The sequence below is a fragment of the Semicossyphus pulcher genome, unplaced genomic scaffold (assembly GCF_022749685.1).
Source record: "Semicossyphus pulcher isolate SPU_LCO1_2020_fin unplaced genomic scaffold, fSemPul1.0.p SCAF_7, whole genome shotgun sequence".
NCBI classification, from domain to species: domain Eukaryota; kingdom Metazoa; phylum Chordata; class Actinopteri; order Labriformes; family Labridae; genus Semicossyphus; species Semicossyphus pulcher.
Genome location: NW_027211748.1, coordinates 10,695,711 through 10,714,221, shown reverse-complemented (window position 1 = coordinate 10,714,221; position 18,511 = coordinate 10,695,711). Strand labels below are relative to the sequence as shown.

The 18,511-nt window shown below is 41.6% G+C and overlaps 1 protein-coding gene across 2 annotated transcripts in view; it reads right to left on the bottom strand.

The window, feature by feature from the left end:
- Positions 1 to 411: 411 nt before the first annotated feature.
- The window catches only part of kcnab1b (potassium voltage-gated channel subfamily A regulatory beta subunit 1b), a 37,448-nt gene continuing 19,348 nt past the window's right edge, over positions 412 to 18,511 (bottom strand). For both annotated transcript variants that reach the window (XM_069684260.1, XM_069684259.1), the window contains 11 exons: positions 18,350 to 18,429; positions 17,841 to 17,885; positions 15,910 to 15,954; positions 13,041 to 13,084; positions 8,972 to 9,058; positions 3,733 to 3,818; positions 2,652 to 2,772; positions 2,465 to 2,559; positions 2,254 to 2,374; positions 2,044 to 2,132; positions 412 to 1,942 (listed from right to left, as the gene is read on the bottom strand). In XM_069684260.1, coding sequence (XP_069540361.1) covers positions 1,853 to 1,942; positions 2,044 to 2,132; positions 2,254 to 2,374; positions 2,465 to 2,559; positions 2,652 to 2,772; positions 3,733 to 3,818; positions 8,972 to 9,058; positions 13,041 to 13,084; positions 15,910 to 15,954; positions 17,841 to 17,885; positions 18,350 to 18,429 — 903 coding nt within the window. In that variant the 3' untranslated portion in view covers positions 412 to 1,852. The remainder of the gene's footprint in view (positions 1,943 to 2,043; positions 2,133 to 2,253; positions 2,375 to 2,464; positions 2,560 to 2,651; positions 2,773 to 3,732; positions 3,819 to 8,971; positions 9,059 to 13,040; positions 13,085 to 15,909; positions 15,955 to 17,840; positions 17,886 to 18,349; positions 18,430 to 18,511) is intronic.

Sequence of the window (18,511 nt, the reverse complement as noted above, 5' to 3'; positions counted from 1 at the left end):
ACGTTACCGTAGCGTTGGAACAACGCTGACACGATTCCACCACATTAGTAAAGGGAAAATACGATGTAATTGCTACAATTTTACTTTGTTCTGCAGCAGTTTTTTGTAAATAGCGGGCTTCGACCGCCAGCCAAGCTGAGTCGTTTGAGGAACCTCACTGTAGCCAATCAGCTAACACGCCTCAAAACAAGAACAGTTCATTGGACAATTCACCGGAAACGCCCGCCTTTGTTTCCATGGAAACCATGTCACAAAAGCAACCGATTCTTATACGATAAATATAGGCTTTTGTTAAAAAGAGGAAAATGCATCCAGAGCGTGAACACTATTTATAAGCAACATTTTTAAAAACATAATATTTTATTATCAAACAGAGATTAACCCCAACAGCAAATAGCAGTGACTACGTCAGAGTGTTTCAAGTTTTTACTGAGATTTACAATATAACTCTACAAACAATAGCTATTCTACATTTGCTATTCAGTTAATAAAGGGCAAACAATTAGAAGGCGTCCATAAAATTAATTAGAAAATTACTATAGATATGTAAAACATAGTATGTGAGAATTATAAGCTCTTTATTTATATGTACAAATTTGATGGACAACACCAAAATACATGTTTAAACAGACAGAACAAAACAAAGATCATACTATTATGTAAAACTGGCATCTAGGGTAAGTTGAGAGGGTAAGTGAGAATTAAGCGTGTTCCAGGTGCAATGACTTCAGGGGTCCATATGCTTTGATTTTATTCTTACAGAATATCTTCATTAGCTACATGGCTTTGTTTTTAAATCCACAAGCTCCCCCTTAGGAGGATCATCTCCTCAACTTCAAGTAGACAAATGTTTTAGCCACAAAACACAGATGTAAATGAAATGAATCAGACATTATTATAGCTGACAAACAGTCTGGCACAGTCTAAATTAAAAAGGGGTTGAAGGCGCATAATAGGAAAGTACACTGCTGTACTTTTGCATAAGTGAAAAAGAAATAAAATACAACAGGAGGAGATGATAATCTTTCTAACATATCTGCTTAATAAGTAAAATATATAACAGTCAGTACAGATGTTTTGAAACATATTCTAGTTTAACTTAGCTCTCTTGGTTTAGTGACAGCATTGTGAGCAGAATTTCAGTTCATCCAGTACTGAAACGATTGATCACATTGACAGGTTCCAGCTGCAATGGGAAATGTTAGCATATCATCCAGTGTGCTGAGGCCAGGCCCAGTTACATGGGTCATCATTGATTTTTTTTCCACATCACAAACATCTAGGATTTCTGGAACATCGGGTACATTTTGATACACTGCATATTTTTCATGTGTTAACTGCACTGCTATGAGCTCATGTGATACTTTGTGGACGGTAAGTGCCTTGTGCATTTTCCTTTTTATTATACAAGGACAGCCTTATTCAGAAAATAATGATAGTTCAGTTACTGGCCCATGCTAGTGACAATACACTTGAGTTTGAAGTAAACTCCTCTCCTTAATCTAATCTTTTGCTTCTTTAAATTGCGGTTCAGCAGCTTCTGAACACTCTGTCGAAGCAGAAGAGAATAGAACTCCAGAAAATCACCTTGCTTGATCTTCTTACTGTTTCAGTCCAGTGGCCGGCTGCTATAGCTGTAGCATGCATGTTTTGTCAAGTAGCTCATTCTACAATAATGAGTACTGGTTGATCTTCGTACAGACGAGGAGCCAAGCGGAGCACTTTACACAGTCACACATACAGTCATACGCGCACACAAGCAGAGTTGGGCACGCAACTTATGGTGCCATGGCTGTGAGAAGTGAGCTTTGAGAAGCTTTTTGAGCATAGTTCACTAAAACATGGGTCCATCTTAATGGTGGTAGTCCTTTTTACTGTGAGGACGATTCCCTAGTATATGATCCACTTCGGTGGCGATGCCGGCTGTCATCTTTGGAATTACCTGTGGTGCACAAAATAAAGACAAAGGACACAATCAGTGCTGTTTGACGAGACCAAACACTGAAATAATTATGGCTCATTGTTGGGAAATGGTCTTTTTACCTGAATGGCTCCCAGGTTTTCTGTTAGTTGTGTTGGATTGGAGGATCCCAGCAGCACTGAACTCACTCCCTCGTTCCTCAGGCACCAGGCTAAAGATCAGGGAAAGTAGAAGAGTTTAAAGAAGTTTAAGAAACACTAAATTAAGTGTGATCAATGTTTTCTTTGTTTGTGCTCATGAGGGTCACGTGTGTCATTCATGTTGTCCCTTACCTATGGCTAACTGCGGTAAAGTACATCCGAGCTTCTCCGCGATGTGACCCAGTTCCTTTAGCTTGGCTTGCTGTTTCCTCCCGTCTTCACTCATTATTTTCTCCCTCAACCACTGGTATGGCTTGAGAAACAGAAAAAAAGCCGTCAGAATTTAAAGGTTAGGATCATTTATTCAAAATAGACAGGTGTTGAGAAGAAATCTAGTCTGTACCTTCATTGAGGCCCTGGAGGAATCTGGGACGCCGTTCTCGTACTTCCCGGTGATAATGCCACAAGCCAAGGGGGACCAAGAGACCACACCCACACCTGTGATAGAACAATGACCACTAAGCAACAGGATATAAGCAGCCCTAAAAATCTATTCAAAAAACTTGAGGAGAAACTCATTATAAACGTACCTATTTTATGGTAGAGCTCAGGCAGCTGGGTTTCCACTTTGTCCCTCTGGAAGAAGTGATACTCTGCCTGCTCGCACACTGGTGGAATTAGATTAAACTGTCTGGCCACAGAGTATGCTTCCTAATTACACGTGAAGAGGGAATAAAAGAAAGGGGATAAATGTTCATGAGATGAGGGAACTTGACCTTCAGACTTTCTTTTTTTCCTTTTCTCACTGCTGATTGTAAGTGTTTCAACATATTAGCTCATTTGGATTTCATTGTCCCCGTCAATTGTACAAAGAAAACTAGAAATCTTTTACAGTGCTTATGATTTCAGAAGAAAGGGCTGATGGGACATCTAGATAAACAGAAGATGTCATACTTTAATCTTTATCATTATACATGTATTTTAATATCTGTCAGCATGTCACCTTTGGCTGCATTATCCCATTTAAAAAAAAAATCTGGAGGATTTCTGACCTTGTAATTGCTCTGTCATGTTTATTTAAAGTGGTAATCTCGAATATCTCAGTTTTGTTCTCTTTGGCGGCACCTATGGCGATAAACGGTAACAGCGGGAGCACACTTCCCAGATATTCAGACAGTGTTGCATGTGTGACGTCCACGGTTGGCTCTGGTTGTAACTGTTTGCCTTCATCTGAGTGTCGAATTTGTTCCTTTTTCTTTGGATTTTCAAAGTAGTAGTCATCAATTTTTTCTTTGTTTGTTCAGCCATAGTAGATTACTGTTTACTCGCAACACTTGCAGAGACCAGAAAAGTAGCTGCTTAGCTCCGTCTACCCTCTCTGGCAGACCAACCACTGCTGGGTGATGGAAATTGCATCACTAACTGGGTGCCGCTTGTGATTTTTTTAGCGAAAGTCGCACCAGACACCAAGTCCATAAAAATACTATATACTGCAAATGCACAGCTTTCATCAGTGGGACATAGGCTCAATCACCACTGTGTTACCTCATTCGGCGATAGATAGTGACTTAAAAGACATTTATTAAATAAAAACCGTTGAGATTATTACTTTAAACACCAAATTTGCTAATCCCATGTTGCTTGTACAAGATGCCTTCTTCTATCTCTCACCATTATCTCCATGGCGGACCACCTGGATGTCCCCCAGTACATGGACATGCCCTGGTTGATGACATGCGTCATTGCTCTCACAATCTCTGTAAAACAAAATAATAAAGAGCACATATGTACATTGTTAATAATTAAACAGTGGATGGAAACTGCAACTTTTATATAACATGCAGGAAGACCACTGATAAAACTTTACTTATATTACCGTTAATAAGCAACAATTTGTCTTACATTATTTTCACATTATACAGACAGAAAAATACTCCACAGGAGAATTAGATTCAGGCTTTTACCAGCAAATTGTGTTCATCTATATTACAATCATTATATAATACACAAACAAGGTTCGGGTATTATATAATGAGGCTACAATACGTACAGGCTTCAATAGATTTTGAAAGGCCTTTGATAAGACTGGAACCAAGATGATGTATAAATGTATCCAGCCCCTTTGTGTCCTTTTAAACTCATGTGTAAGCAGATTTTCTTAGCCGGGGTCAGACGACATAATGTTGCAAACGCTGCAGGGGTTAAATGAAAAGACTCAGCCAACCTTAGCCGAGTGTTGCTTTCTTGTGCAGCAGAACAAATCATAACAAGCTATAAATGTGGGGTTGAAGTCGGCCACCACAGCTGCCTTTAGTGCTTTGTGTGTTTGTACCTGAGGATGCATCGAGGAAGCAATGGTGGGTGGAATAGTACATAAGCAAATGTAATGTCTTTTATTTATATTGGTTTATAAAAACAACAGTGGTGCAGTTTCTCAAAGGAGATTTTAACATAGGATATCTCCAATAGGAGGCGGTAATGTTGCTATTATTTTGAATGGGTGTCTGTTGTACGCTGCAAACAAACTCTCTAATTACTGCGGAACACAACAACAACAACATCATAAAGATTTTTACGTGACTTCTTTAGTTTGTAATTGCTCTTAAAAAGCATTAATGAACATCCTGCTGAGTACAATGCAAATTCTTGAGGCCAAATATAAAGTAGGAAGCGTGAAAATGAGGGTGAAGATCCCAGCAGATTGTGATTAAAAAAAGGAGCAACTCTTTTTTATGCGTTCTTCTCTCTCTGTGGACCAAATTGTAGCTCAGCGAGAGACAGAGAGCAAGTGTGCGTGTGGGTGAGGCAGGTGCGAGGGTAGAGGAATAACAGTACATCTGCTCCAAAAGGGAAAGAGGGAGGCAGGGAGGGAGGGATTTGGACAGAAGGAAAAACTGTGAACCAAGCAGGAACCTCGGAGGCACACGACGTTCATACGAGTTTGTGAATACATGAATAATCCAGCTAAATGCCAGGAGGCGACTATGACACCTTGATTCATAGCCACATCCAGGCTCACCTACAGGCCTGTCGCACATAAAGTTTCTTTCCACGGGGCCACAGTGAGTCATGAACAGACTGAGCCACACTGATTGAGTGCTCAGGTGAGATACGCAGCATAAACCATCCACACCCCACTCACACAAACCCACTGCAGCTTTTCAAGGAGGATGATGTGGGTGAAGTTGTGGGCACAGGCACGCGGTAATGTGTGTATGTAGGGCGAACATTTAGTGTATTATTATGCCAAGCAAAATATGAGATTAATGTATTATTTAGATATTAAGATCACAAACTACTCATGTATGTACAGTAAACATTTAGCTGCAGCTAACACCCAGTTAGCTTAGCTTAACACAAAGGTTGAAAACATGGTGGGTAGTCTGCCTTTGTCTGTAGGCAACAAAATGAGCGAAGCAGCACCTCTTAAGCTCAATTAATAACCAGGCTAACTAGCATGGTAGTCTGTTAGCATACAGGAAGTTATGGGGCCTAAAACTCCAACATTTCCGTACACAACCGAGCGATTGGTAGAACGGTGACTAGATAAAACATGTTATTAAGCTTTGTTAGCTTTAGCTGTCTAGCTAGCTAGCTGTTTTTGCCTGTATCCAGTTTTAATGCTAAGCGTAGCTTTATATTTACTTCCAGACATGAGAGAGGCTTTGATATACTCATTTAATACTCTGCAAGAACTAGCTGTTCGGTTACCATTTCCCCCTTCTCGATCTATTGCGTTACCTAGGCTTGAGTATTGTTCGAGTATACCCCTCGGTGGAGTAACAGTGATTGCTAACATTTTACTAGCTTTGACTAACTTTACACTCTGTGTTAGACCTACACTGTTGTTTCTTACTGTCACACAATAATTTACCTGAGACCAGTTGATTTTGGGGCTAATCCCCCTTTGGGCGATCAATAAAGCTTATCTTATCTTGAAGTTTATTTTAATTGGTTATGGTATTAGCTTGGTGCATGGCATACTATCTGATACCCGATACCGCATTTTAGAAAGCATCGGAACAAATCTAGCAAGAACATGAAAAAGGAAACTACTCAAAACATGAAACTAGTCATTTATTAACTTTTTATTTGCAGGTCTTAGTTATGTTGCACTCTTTCCCGAAGATCTTACAACACGACAACAGTTAACTATGTGAGCACGCATGAAATATACGCAAGATCCTGTTTGCATAAGCTGGCTACTGCATGATTTGCAAACGGCCTGCTTACCAATATCAACCCGTCCTTGAGACCTCTTACAGCAGCAACATGCCACTGAGTCGGGATCATTTGGTCAAATTTAGCCAGCAGGTATCTCAGCCTCCCCTGCAGAGTGCATCAAGGAGTGCTGAAGACATTATACAACACACACTGAGATGCTTATCTGTCTGGGGAGCTGTCCATGTGGATGTTTAGGTGTCTTTGAGAGAGTTGATTTACAGGAAGGCGGTACTTATAAAGAAGCTTAAGTTTATCCTTCTTATACACACAAGGTGGTGATCAATATGTCACACCGCAGGAGGTTTTCAATGGAGGATGAAGCCCTCTCTTAGTTCTATGATCGTGGGCTTGGGAGGTTTTGAATGTGAGGCCAATAGAAAGACAAGTACTGATGCACTGAGTGGGTGAGATTATCCTGCATGCTGCTCTTTATTGCCAAGGAGAGAGGTGATATCCTGGCTCCTGAAGGAATGTCCTGACTCAATGCCTTTGGGTTTGTGTCAGTACGCAGCGGCAGAACCATTTCATTTGCTCTCCAGTCAAAATCTGTTTCCCGGAGGGATTATCATAAAGTCTATTTATTGATGCCACGTCTGCCCTTTTCCTCCGCCTGTGTGTTCTATCTTGATTCTCTCTGTCCAGGAGATTTTTATATTCATTTGATTGAGTGGATTCAGTTTGCTTCATATTGCTCTGTCAAATAAAAAAAAATGATGCTGAGAGACTGGATGGTAACATTGTGCTGAGACGTAAAGCGTTTACTCTGCAGGCTATGGTATGCCTATTAAAACAATGATATGACAACAGAACAGAGGCTTGAGGCACCTTCTCATCATATTTGCTATATATGAACTGAACTAGCATACACTATTTGGAAAAATATGTGAGATGAAATTTTAGCAAGGCGGTTCACCTCTTGGAGGAAAATTTTACAGCCTAACGACCTAGAAAAGAATAAACTGGGAGTAAAAGAAGGATGAAGCTGGATATTTGTGCAGCACATTTGGCCTGCTGCTGGAAACTACTGGATATGTGCCATAAGACAATGCAAGTAGAATACAAGTAGGGGGAGAGAAAAAGAGGAACACAAAGAGAAGGATGACTGGACGGAAAACGAATGTTGTGACGCTAACAAAGGAAGACTCTGCAGCCATGACATCACATTTTTGCGTCCCCAAGGGGACACGTTGTCCCACACGGAGTCGGAAGCTGTTAAAGTCACAAGGACGAAAAACAAATCACACACAAAAGTAAGCACAATAGTAGCAGTGAAAGTATGCACACACACCTGTTTGTCAGCTTAACATTCCTTCTCTTTAGAGGAAAATTGGAGCTCAAGTGAGTTTTTTTGTGCTTTGATTGATGTTGTTAATCCTGTGTTAAATTCCAGGAGCATGTGGGTGTGTGAATCAATATCTTACCCAAGTATATAACAAGTCCTGTGAACTGCAGGTGCTAACAGAGATGTAGAAATCTCTCTTTTTCGCATGTTAGCACTGCTAATCCCTTCCCCAAGAGAAGCTGAAAATGTCGTGCTAATGCATGATGATAAACTGTTTTCTGTGTGTCTGTACATGCAGTCCCTTCTCTGTCAAGTTGTTAAAAAGTCAGCGACCCCTCTACACAGTGATTTATGACTGTGGCCTTGCTGCACTGTAATGAAGGATGAAGAAGACGTGCACAATGTTTTACGCTGATTAATGGGACGTACTGTCGTGAGCTGCTGAAAGCAAAACACACTCAGCCTATCTGTCTTTATATTAGTCTGGGTCTGTTTTTGTATCTGGCTCATCTCTCCGTTCATTTTCATCATCATGTCAGACATTCAATCAAAAAATCTCTACATGAGATGTCAATAGTGAGATGACTTTATCTGCAGAGACAAATTACAAGAGGGTTTGATGGAGCAGGCCGCAGGGTCTGCCACTCACCAGTACCACCAGTGACAGCAATGCCCCTGGAATGATAAGCATGGCAGACTGGCCTCCCACAGTCTGCTGGTGCACTGGGGAGGAAGTATGGGGGGCAAAGGGGAACGACTGGAAAATATTTTAGTGAGCCCTTTGAGATTCCATCCTTTCAAAACTACCTGTGGATGAGAGTTGACAGGATAGCCTAAATGACGGGCCCAAGTATCTGTAGAGGTCGCATCACAAGGGAGAAGTAATTGAGGACAAAAATGGCAGTATGTAAAAGAAATAAATGATGACTTAAGTTAGATGTGTGGGAAAGGCAGCGCTACAGTGTAGAAGAAATAGCGCACACAGTATGGCTTGTATCTAGTGAGACCAGCCCAAAAATACACCAGCTTCCCCCGGGGGGGCCAGATAATCCTGCTTCTGAAGAACGGGGAGGGCTGGGAGCGGGTGCAGCTCAGAGACCCTGTGGAAACCAGCGGTCCCAACAGAGACGGAGGGGAAAAAAGAGGGAGCGTGGTAGACTGAAATAGAGGACAAGAGATGAGGCAAGATTGTCAGACAACTTGAAACCTGTGTATGTGTGTGTCAGAGGGAGACACTCGGCCACAAAGACAATCCCCTCCAGTCAAAGGCAAAGGTCGTCAGTCCGGTTGAGGGCAGCAGTCTTGTAAGTATTTCTCACCTTCTCATATTGCAGAACAACATGCATTGTCCCTACCCCGATCCTCCACTCGCCCCCCAGGGGGGTCTGGCCTGCGATTACTTACCCTCCATTGGAGTGTTGCTGTCTGGCCGGTTGGCAAAAACCACATCCACATACTCAAGTTGCATCCTCTGGAGGGAGCCCTTTAAACCTGGAGTGAGAGGAGCAAAAACTACATCAAAAGGAATAATGAGCGTTAAGCATGACACCCCTGATAGTCACCACGGACGAATAAAGAAAAGAAACAAAAGAGAAACACATCAAACACATTTCTAATTTCCCAAAAGATGATTTGATACAGTTGACAATAAGATCTCGACATAGCTCTCATAAGCCCTCATCATCATCCCTCTACTCATAAATACTTCTGCTAATACCAGTGGACCGAGCAGACTTAGAACATCTATATCTGTCCCCTGACAGTTTTAGACATAGACATGTTGGCCTGGATCTGTAAAGAAAAAGTTATAATCACGGTGTGTGTTCACGTGACTTCTTCCATTTTCCATATTTATTTAACACCTTCACGTAGATAAGCTCCAGGAATGACTTTACACAATATTTACTCTCCTTTTAGCTCTGAAAAGAAGAATTCTCACTTTTGTGTTCACAAACTAGTTTCCATCTATCTATCATTTATTAATGCCTAGTCGATGTCATGTATACATATTTCACAAAAAAAGCCTCTTGCTGCAACCACACGGTGCTACAGGAGTGGTGCGAATGTATAAACAACATATGAGTCATTTTAAAGGCAAGGACAAACGTGTGAATTCAGGTGAATGAGCATGCCTGCTGAGGCAAAATTAATATCACGTGGGAGAGTCAAGTGGGGTCAAAGTGGGGTCATATTAGGGTCAAAGGCCAGATTCACCCAAGTCGAACTCCATGTGAAGCAAAGATGCAAATTTGCTGGAGCATTGAGTTAAATTTGGGCATGTATGACTGCCCTCAAAAAGTGTGATGTTTTTCAGCTCAGAACAAAGGACATAGAAAAGGACATGAAATAAAGTAAAAGGAGAAATAGGGTGAGGTGGATCCTTGGGGATTTAAAGTCAACATGTTCGTAATTATGGCAAAGTGACAGTTGACCACATGTGACTCAACGCCTGCCAGCTGCATCGTGCCTGCCACGTCTTTTGATCCAGCTCACACGTGATACTGTGTTGTCATATTCTGTCTGCTTTACCCAGCAGGGGTCACGGTTACAGGACCAACAGCAAAATGCTTCATTGTTTTCAAAGGTCGTTCTCCTCTCAAATACTAATCTTATGTGCCATAATTAACTTGAACATAATGTGCTCCATCTAACAGTTTTTTTTTTGAATAAGAGTCATTGATTTGGTTCATGAATAGGGAAGGCCTTTTATTCTTTATATAATATTGATAATTCTGAATGAAAAGCTGCAATTCATATTTTATATCAGGCAGGTTAATCTGCCTTTTTTGAATGAGAAAATTTAAATTGGCTTTACGGTTAGCAAAGACAAAAGCTGGTACTGAGCTGGAAAGTTTGTCAAAGCAGGAAAAACACAGGTGTACGTAATTACATTAATCATGGCTCCACTCCATTAAATGTCCTAATGAGTCATGTCATTGTTAAATATAATTAACTACACCTGTGTGTCTCCTTCTTTGACACGTTGAAATGTCTTTGTTTGACAGCAGACACACAGTAGGTCTGCCATGAATTAAAAACAGATGATCACAGCTGAAACACGTCTGTATAAAGTTTATGTCTTTCTATTTTAATTAAAGCAGGACTAGGGTAATTTTGAAAGACATGACAAATTCGTCCTTAAACAAAACATTAATCATTCCGGGGTTTTTTTGTAACAAAATATACACTCAGCACTCAGGTGTTTTACTTCTACAGCTTTTCTTGGTTGGGTGTGACCAGAAGCAGTGGCTAATGCAAGCTAACGTAAGCTAAGTTGGTAGCAGTCCTTACTGAGTCAGTATGATGACTTATAGACTCGTCACTGTTAGCGTATAGCTGTACAAACGCTTGGCATTTTGGCTAAATGGTAGCAGTAGTAGTTTAGCATTTAGCCAAAGCTGCTCCTGCTTAGCTAATGTTAGCTTGTCTGACTTTAAACTTAAACACACACTAGGCTCAAAGACTCGTCACTGTTAGCGTTTAGCTGTACAATAGCTTGGCATTTTGGCTAAATAGTAGCAGAAGTAGTTCAAGAAGCATTTAGCCAAAATGGTGACTGCTCAGCTAAGGTTAGCTTGTCTGACTTTAAACAATATAGAAATAAGGACTGGATTCTTCTGTGACATATCAAATGTGGCTAGCTACTTATTTACAAGAAATGAAGCAAAGTATGTAACCCAAACTAACATTTTGTCCTTTTCATTCTTTCAATTTGTAATTTAAATGAACTTGTAATGTAAATGCTCTTTTACTGTTTTAATTAAGACTTTTAAAATACATAGTCATGTCTTACAGAGAGCTACCATAGCATCTTTGCCACTGCTAAAATTGACATTTGATTCACAAAGAGAATTTTAAAAGATGGAATAGAGAATTATTAATCGCTGTCAATCATCACACAACTATCTCCTGTTGAAAAAAATATGTCTGTGAAAAATACTTGTTACATAAATGAATGCTGTTTTGACAGGTGGCGGTAAAGCCCAACAACTCAAAGCTGAGAGGATGACAGGAAAAAGTAGGGATCAGGAAAAAGGTTGTGCTCATTTCCTTTTCTATTACACATCATTCATTTTTCTTTTTTGATGTGACAAAAAAACTGCATAATGAGTAGAGGATAAGAGATGGCAACAAACAAATCATTGTGAGCAGATCAATCCTCATTCACACACAGAACAGACCAGATGAAAGATGAACAGTGAACACAGCTGACTGTCACAAAGGCGGACAGCAGAGAAATGGAGACAAGGCAAAAGACACTCTTGCGCTCTCGAGTATGTGAGCGTGCATGGCAGATTAGTGCCAGAGGCTTCATCACCGCCCGCTAATCCCAGCTGAGAGTTTTGCTCTCCTCACCACCATCCCGACCACTTATTCCTCCCTCTGTCATCCACGCTCCCCACGATACCAGAAACACCCATTACATGGATCCTAATCGGAGCCTGCACCGTCATCTCCAGCCGTTTCCCCCGTCCCGTGGATTAGCTGGAGTTTACTGGCTGTGACGGCAGTCTATTTTTGGAACTGAGAAAAGATGTTAAACAACAAAGCTATTCTAATGGGTAATAATTCATTCTGCGGCGAATAATGCATTTAATTATGTGTTCTGCAAAAGCCTCTTTGAAATGATGAAATTGTCGAGGAATTTCTTTGTCCTGAGGGGAAAATGGGGCTCACAGGTTGCCAGACATTGACATTTCCTTACTGTCATTCTGAAGTTCATCACATTAATCTCTACTATTGATTATAAAGTTTTAAAACCCCATAATACTGTTTCATGAGTTATTCATTCGCCTGTGTGACCTCTGCCACACCAGTGCACGCAGGGACACTGCACCTTCCTCTAACGGACGCTACCTATCGTCTGGACATGCTAACTGGCTTTAGCTTATTAGCAATGTCCCCTTTCCTTCCCCTCTCTCTTAATTTGTCAGCGTCTGCCCTTTCCCTCCAGCCCTCTCTAAACTGTATTTCTCGTCTCTTGTTCTGGGGGGGGAAAGTTGCAGAGGCTGCTGTGAATGTTAATAACGTGGGAGAGAGAGCTGAGTCACTGCATGAGGTGCATTGCGCTCTGGACTGGATGGAGATGGAGTTGTTTAGGAAGCGGGGTGCTTCGGGGTAACGCTATGTGAAAAGTAAGAATGAGTAAGGCTCATTCTCGTAGAAAAGGAGAGGAGTGATTGAGGATATTTAATGTGTGTACTACACCATGATGTAATAGTTTCTTAGAAGGGCACCCCTAAAGGTACGACAACGCAAAAGACTAAACATCTGTCTTGGTTTGATGTAGCATTCGCTTATACAACTTGCAAATTCAGCAGGGTGTGCACATGCAGAAAAATCAAAGAGCCGAGACAAGGCAGAGACAAGGAGGAAAAAGAGATAAAAGAGGGAGATTAGAGGCGTGCAGCGGCGCTCTGAGTGATGGGGTGATGTGAAGGACAAAGCAGAGGAGGGGGAATCGACTTGTTACCTTCAATGATGTGTTTTCTGTTGAGGCCTCTCTCTGTCTCGGCTCTGCAACAGGAGGGAAACGAGTGCACGTCAGGTGGTGTGAACACACATGCAACACACATTCACATAACTTCATACACACAGCTCTCAGGTCATTAAACATACTAAACAAGAGCCTGCATAACAAACTACCAACAAATTGGTTATGAGAAATACACCCACTCGACGCTCCGCAGTGTGCCCGCAGCTATGGAACAAACTGTGCTGTGTGTCTGTGAGGTGGGCAAACACTTGAGGCTTGTTGTCGCTGTCTGTCCTGATCAGAGCTGATTTTTAAAGGACCTCCCTGCGAGCAAGGCTTTGGTGATTGGCAGGTAATAATGTCAAAAATGGATAATATGACCTTTATGGCGGGAATGTAACAGAGGAAACGTACTTGCATTTATGAATCGGTCCTTGTACCTCACTTAATTAATATGTGACTTTTAATTCAATTAAAGTTTAGGGAGAAATATTCTACTTTTTGCATCATCCATCTTTCTAGCAGTTTCAGCACGCTCTATACGAACCTAGCAAACACAAAGTAGCATTTACATTCATCTAGAGTCATGTTTCCAGCTGCCTGACAAATGTAAGTCAAACATTCACACTCCTTTTAGCCCCTTTTTGGTCTCCACCATAGACTGTGCAAAAAGATGGACGACATGACAGCTCCCCAAAGCTGAAGCCAAACCCTCTCTATCGCCCCCTGCTGACTGGCTGCAGTATAGGCCATAAAGTCCGCCTCCTCCATGTTAACAGCGACATGAGTCAAACTATAAAATCAAAATACACGCCAAATAAATGTTTCTCAACCTTGATTTCTGTCATTATATATATTTATTATCATGCTGATTTACATCTAAGTTTTGATTTTTCTGACAAGTTTATTTTTAATTAGTTATCTGATGCTGTCAAAATTATGATTGACAGCTCTGTTGACAAAAACGGCTCCTGCAGCCGATCTGTTCCGGATTAGCAGAGTAGAGGAGGAACGGTGAGAGGAGACGTAACTAAAACAATCACTACAGTCATTGAAGTTTACATATCTGTGAATGTCTGCTTCAGACCAACACAAGAAGCTGTTCTGCTGTTAAACACGCCGACATGCGGGGCGGTGTTTTTTTTTCCTTACGTATGTGTTTTGGTTAGCGTAAGTGGCTACGGCGGCTCTCAACTGTGCAGACTCTGGCTCCAATAAATGTCACCAGTGCAAGATGGCAGTGCCCGTCACGGGGGTATTTTGGCTTCAGTTTAATACAATGAGAGTAGATGGAGACACTTCCACCATCTTTATATACACTCATTAGTCTCCACCATCTCCTGAGTGAGCCATTTCGCTCAGTAGATGCTAAATTCTCCACTCTGTTCATTAGCTAGCAGCTAACATTGTCTGTAGTGTCGAGTGCTGAGCTGGTAATGCACAGAAGGGTTTTCTGAGCTGTTTTGCTAAAGACAGCAGACAGTCGGTCTGTAAATGACGCTGATAAAACTGGTGGGTCAACCAAAAAAGTGACGTTTTGGGGCGTAAACCACAACACCTGCAAACTGTGCTGACTGTGCTTCAGTGATCTGCCTGTAGTCTCACCTGTGTTTACTCACATTTTCCCCATGCCTGCATTTTTGCTTTTTCACATAATTTCTTTCTTTTTTTTCTGCTCCACTGTTCCTCTGTTCGTTCATTTTCCTGCTATTTGTCTTTTCCACACTTTCTCTTTTTGCCTCCCCCCCTTCTTGAGGCGCTCCAGCCTGCTTAGGGTTAAAATAATGTGTTTCAAACACTGAAACATGTGGTACCTTGTCCATATTGCCATGCCTTCTAACCTTTTGCACAAAAAGGTAAGGATTAGTAATTGAGAGTAAAGTGTGCAATTATCTACTTTGCTTGGCAGGCCTCTCAGGCACTCTCACAGCTCACTCAACCAAGGGTCAACGAGTTGTTCGCTAAATCCATCCAGCATGCAGACTGATATGGTACCTTGACTGTAGTCTGAGAGGATGAGCTTAAGACACCCAGGCTCTTCTCTACTGATCGAGATCAGACACTCCAGAAGAAAAAAAACAGAAGAAGAAGAACGTAGATACACTTGGGGATTTTCTACTTCCCTCAGTAAGAGCCTTAAAACTTTTAGAAACAGTGGAGATGTGAATTATGCATCATCTCCCCTGCATGGTGCGACTCAGCTCGACTTCTGGGGCCTTCATTTCCAACGCAAAAGTTGTGGTTGTACCTGGTATGTGGTAGTTTTTTTAGTATCACCTCAGCCAAAGTTTAAGTGAGCTGAGCTGGTTCTAAAAATGTGGAAAAAGTTTATGCTTTCGGTGGCAGGCATTTAGAGTAAAAGATCTGAATACACGATCATAGCAAGCACATTTTAACACGTAAATCTGCTATGATGCCACATGCCGACAGTGAGCAGGTACAATTTACTGCAAAAAAACATAGCAGAGATAGTACTAGTAGCAACTCCTATAAGTAGAGTCGAGTATAGCCGACGCCGTCTTCTGTGGAAAAGCAGCTTAACCCAGATTGAGACGAGAGTACCTCAGCTTGACAGAAAAAGCAGATATAACTCATGGCAGTTTGGCAAGAAGGCTGGATTAGAGTATGAAAAGGAGCATGATGGGTTGATAACACGGCCATGTTGTCATTTTTGAGTGTGTCCTCCGCGTCTGTGAGCCGTTGGGTTATTTAAAATGTTTGATCCCATGTCACACTCCTGAGCTGGAGGCCAGCCTTTTAATGTGTAGCCTGCCGTTGGTGAGATAGCCTGAACATCTGAGGAAAACACACACATGATGGACACGCACACAAGTGCACACAAACACATGCATAAACACACACTTACTTTCCTCCCCAGTACAGCTTTGTGGTGATCACCAGGCTGGATCTCCTGAGGGAGGACAGACAGACACATCAAAAGGCCATAAAAAGGACTCTGAAGTTGTTTGTAAAAAGAAGTGTGTGTATGTTCGTGTCAGCATGCATGATTGCATATGTGTGTGTGTGTGTGTGTATACTAAATTAACTTTTGTCTATAATGATAAATGTCCCCCTTCTGTCCTGCAGTGCAAACATGCAGATGGGCTGCCCTTCTTGTCCAAACATGTATCAAGTGTGAAGAAGCACACAGGGACTCTTCTCTGAACTCAGACAGGAACCCTCTCTATAACTCCCCTCCTGCTTGAATGATCAATAATTCAAATGGATCCAGAGTTGAGGTGAAGGCAGTCAAAGAGCTGGCATGAGTTGTAGAGAGGAGTGAAACACATAAAGTAGTCTTATTATGACTGCAGTGTGGCAGGTCGTGCTGTTTGGATGTATAAAACTTTTCTGCAGTGCAGAGACGAGCTCACACTCACCAGCACCTGCCTGCCATTTCACCTGCGAAGAGTTACTATAATAATGTTCTTACTTTGCCACTTTCTAGATAACTGTTAGTGATTTAGGAATCACTTTGACATTCATCTTTATATGTGCCATCATTTTGAATTTCAGTTTGGCCAAATACCTGCAAAACTATTAATATACCAAATACCTTAGCTGTAATGCTAGTTAGCACATATTTAAGCATGCTAACATGCCAAAGATTTTGAATGTGATCAATTTTACCTGCAAATCATGTTAGCGTTGCCATTGTGTGCATCATAGCATGCTGGCATAAGCATTTAGCTTGAAGTACCATTGTGCCAGAATAGCTTTAAACAGATGCTAACAAGGCTGAAGACGCTTGGGCCTGTGTCCACTAACAGCGTTTTTAGCGCGTTCTATACAGAGCCAATGCAGTCTGGCGATTTCAGCGCTCAGCCTCCTAAGCGTAAAAAACCGCCCTCAGTGTAAGCTGTTATTTGTCCATGCACTCACAGCGCTCTCAATTTAAATAGTTCAACTTTTGGAACTTTGCTGCGCTCATCAATGTCGCTTCTCCCTCACCGACCAATCAAAATCAAGAAGGGGCGGGACTTCAGATATCGATAATGCTTTCTTTTTTTCAAGGGTACAGTTTCCAGGTGTCCTTTCCATTGTTTTTATGTTTTCTTTGTAAGATTTCCTTGAATAAAAGCAAATATTAAGCATGCAGAGCGACTTAAAACAGAGTTGATGATAACTTTAGTAACCTAGCAACAGTTAGCCCCAGCGAGAAGCGCCCTAGAATTGAGGTTGTGGGCGCAGCCAGCCCAAAAAACGCCATTAGTGGACACAAGCCCTCCTTTTATGACTTTACTCAATTGTTTTGTATTTTTTCTTCTGAAATACTGTATAATTTTACAACTCCCAGGCTGTAAAAAAACGCTCCAAACAAAATTAAAATCGAACGTTTTACAACTCTTGGCCAGACTCAGGCAATAACCTGTGATGAAGGCTCACAAGTACGCCTTGCTTTATTCAAAGTCATAAACCACAAAGTTAGAAACAACTCTGCTGGACTACCAACTTCGTGGTACCAGTTTCATGAAGGCTCTATCATTTTAAAAGCAATAGAGGAACTGGTTTGCAGAGAGCCCTGGCCTCAACACCTTTGGGATGAATCTGAACACCAACTTGAAGCCGGACTTTATTACCCAACATCAGAGCATGAGCTCACTAAGGCTCTTGTAGCTAAACAGAAGCATCCCTAGAGACTTCCCCAAAGGGTGGAGGCATAATTGTAACAAGATGCTTACATGTAATTGCATATGTTGCTTGCCTGCGCACGTTTGCCCGTGTAGTGTATGAACATTCACTGTAGACAACCCAAATAGGAGAACACATTCAGAATCTTTAGAGACCGTACTTTACCTCCAGCACTTTTTCTTGATGATGTTTCCCAGGATTATCTCTGCTCTAAAAAGATAAAAATACACAATGAGATCATGAGATTACTCCTCAGGCTGCCGCTTCTCTAAGAACATGTAAGCGTGCCTGTTATCTGGCACACATCTCCAGCATGAATACCTGACTCAAAATGAGAAAAGCACGAGATAAAGGACGGACGCCTCTACTGTACGCTTGGATTTCACCAGCAATCTTGAGATTAATATTCATCCTCATGCAGCTACAGCCTGTCCTAGATTATTCACCAAGACAATGTCCAGGCCAATAAAGTTAGATTGAATGGTAAGCATAAAGGAGAGCCTCCAGTGATGAATATGATTATGTAAATCACTTCAGAGTTACGGCTACCTCTTCGTTCTGGCCTCCTCAGGTGGGCGAAAGGTAGTTTACATCTCTCATCCTGATATAAAAAAAGCTGACAACACCAGAAAAGTGCTTCGTGGATATGACAACAAATCAGACACATCACTTACTTCCCCCCGGAGTAGACTTCTGCCGTGTCAAACAGGTTGACCCCGCTCTCGTACGCGATAGTCATCAGCTGCTCTGCCACCTGACACGGACAAGAAAAGTGTCATACATGACATAAATAATACCTAAATTACACATCAAAAAGGACAGGCCAGGAAATTCTC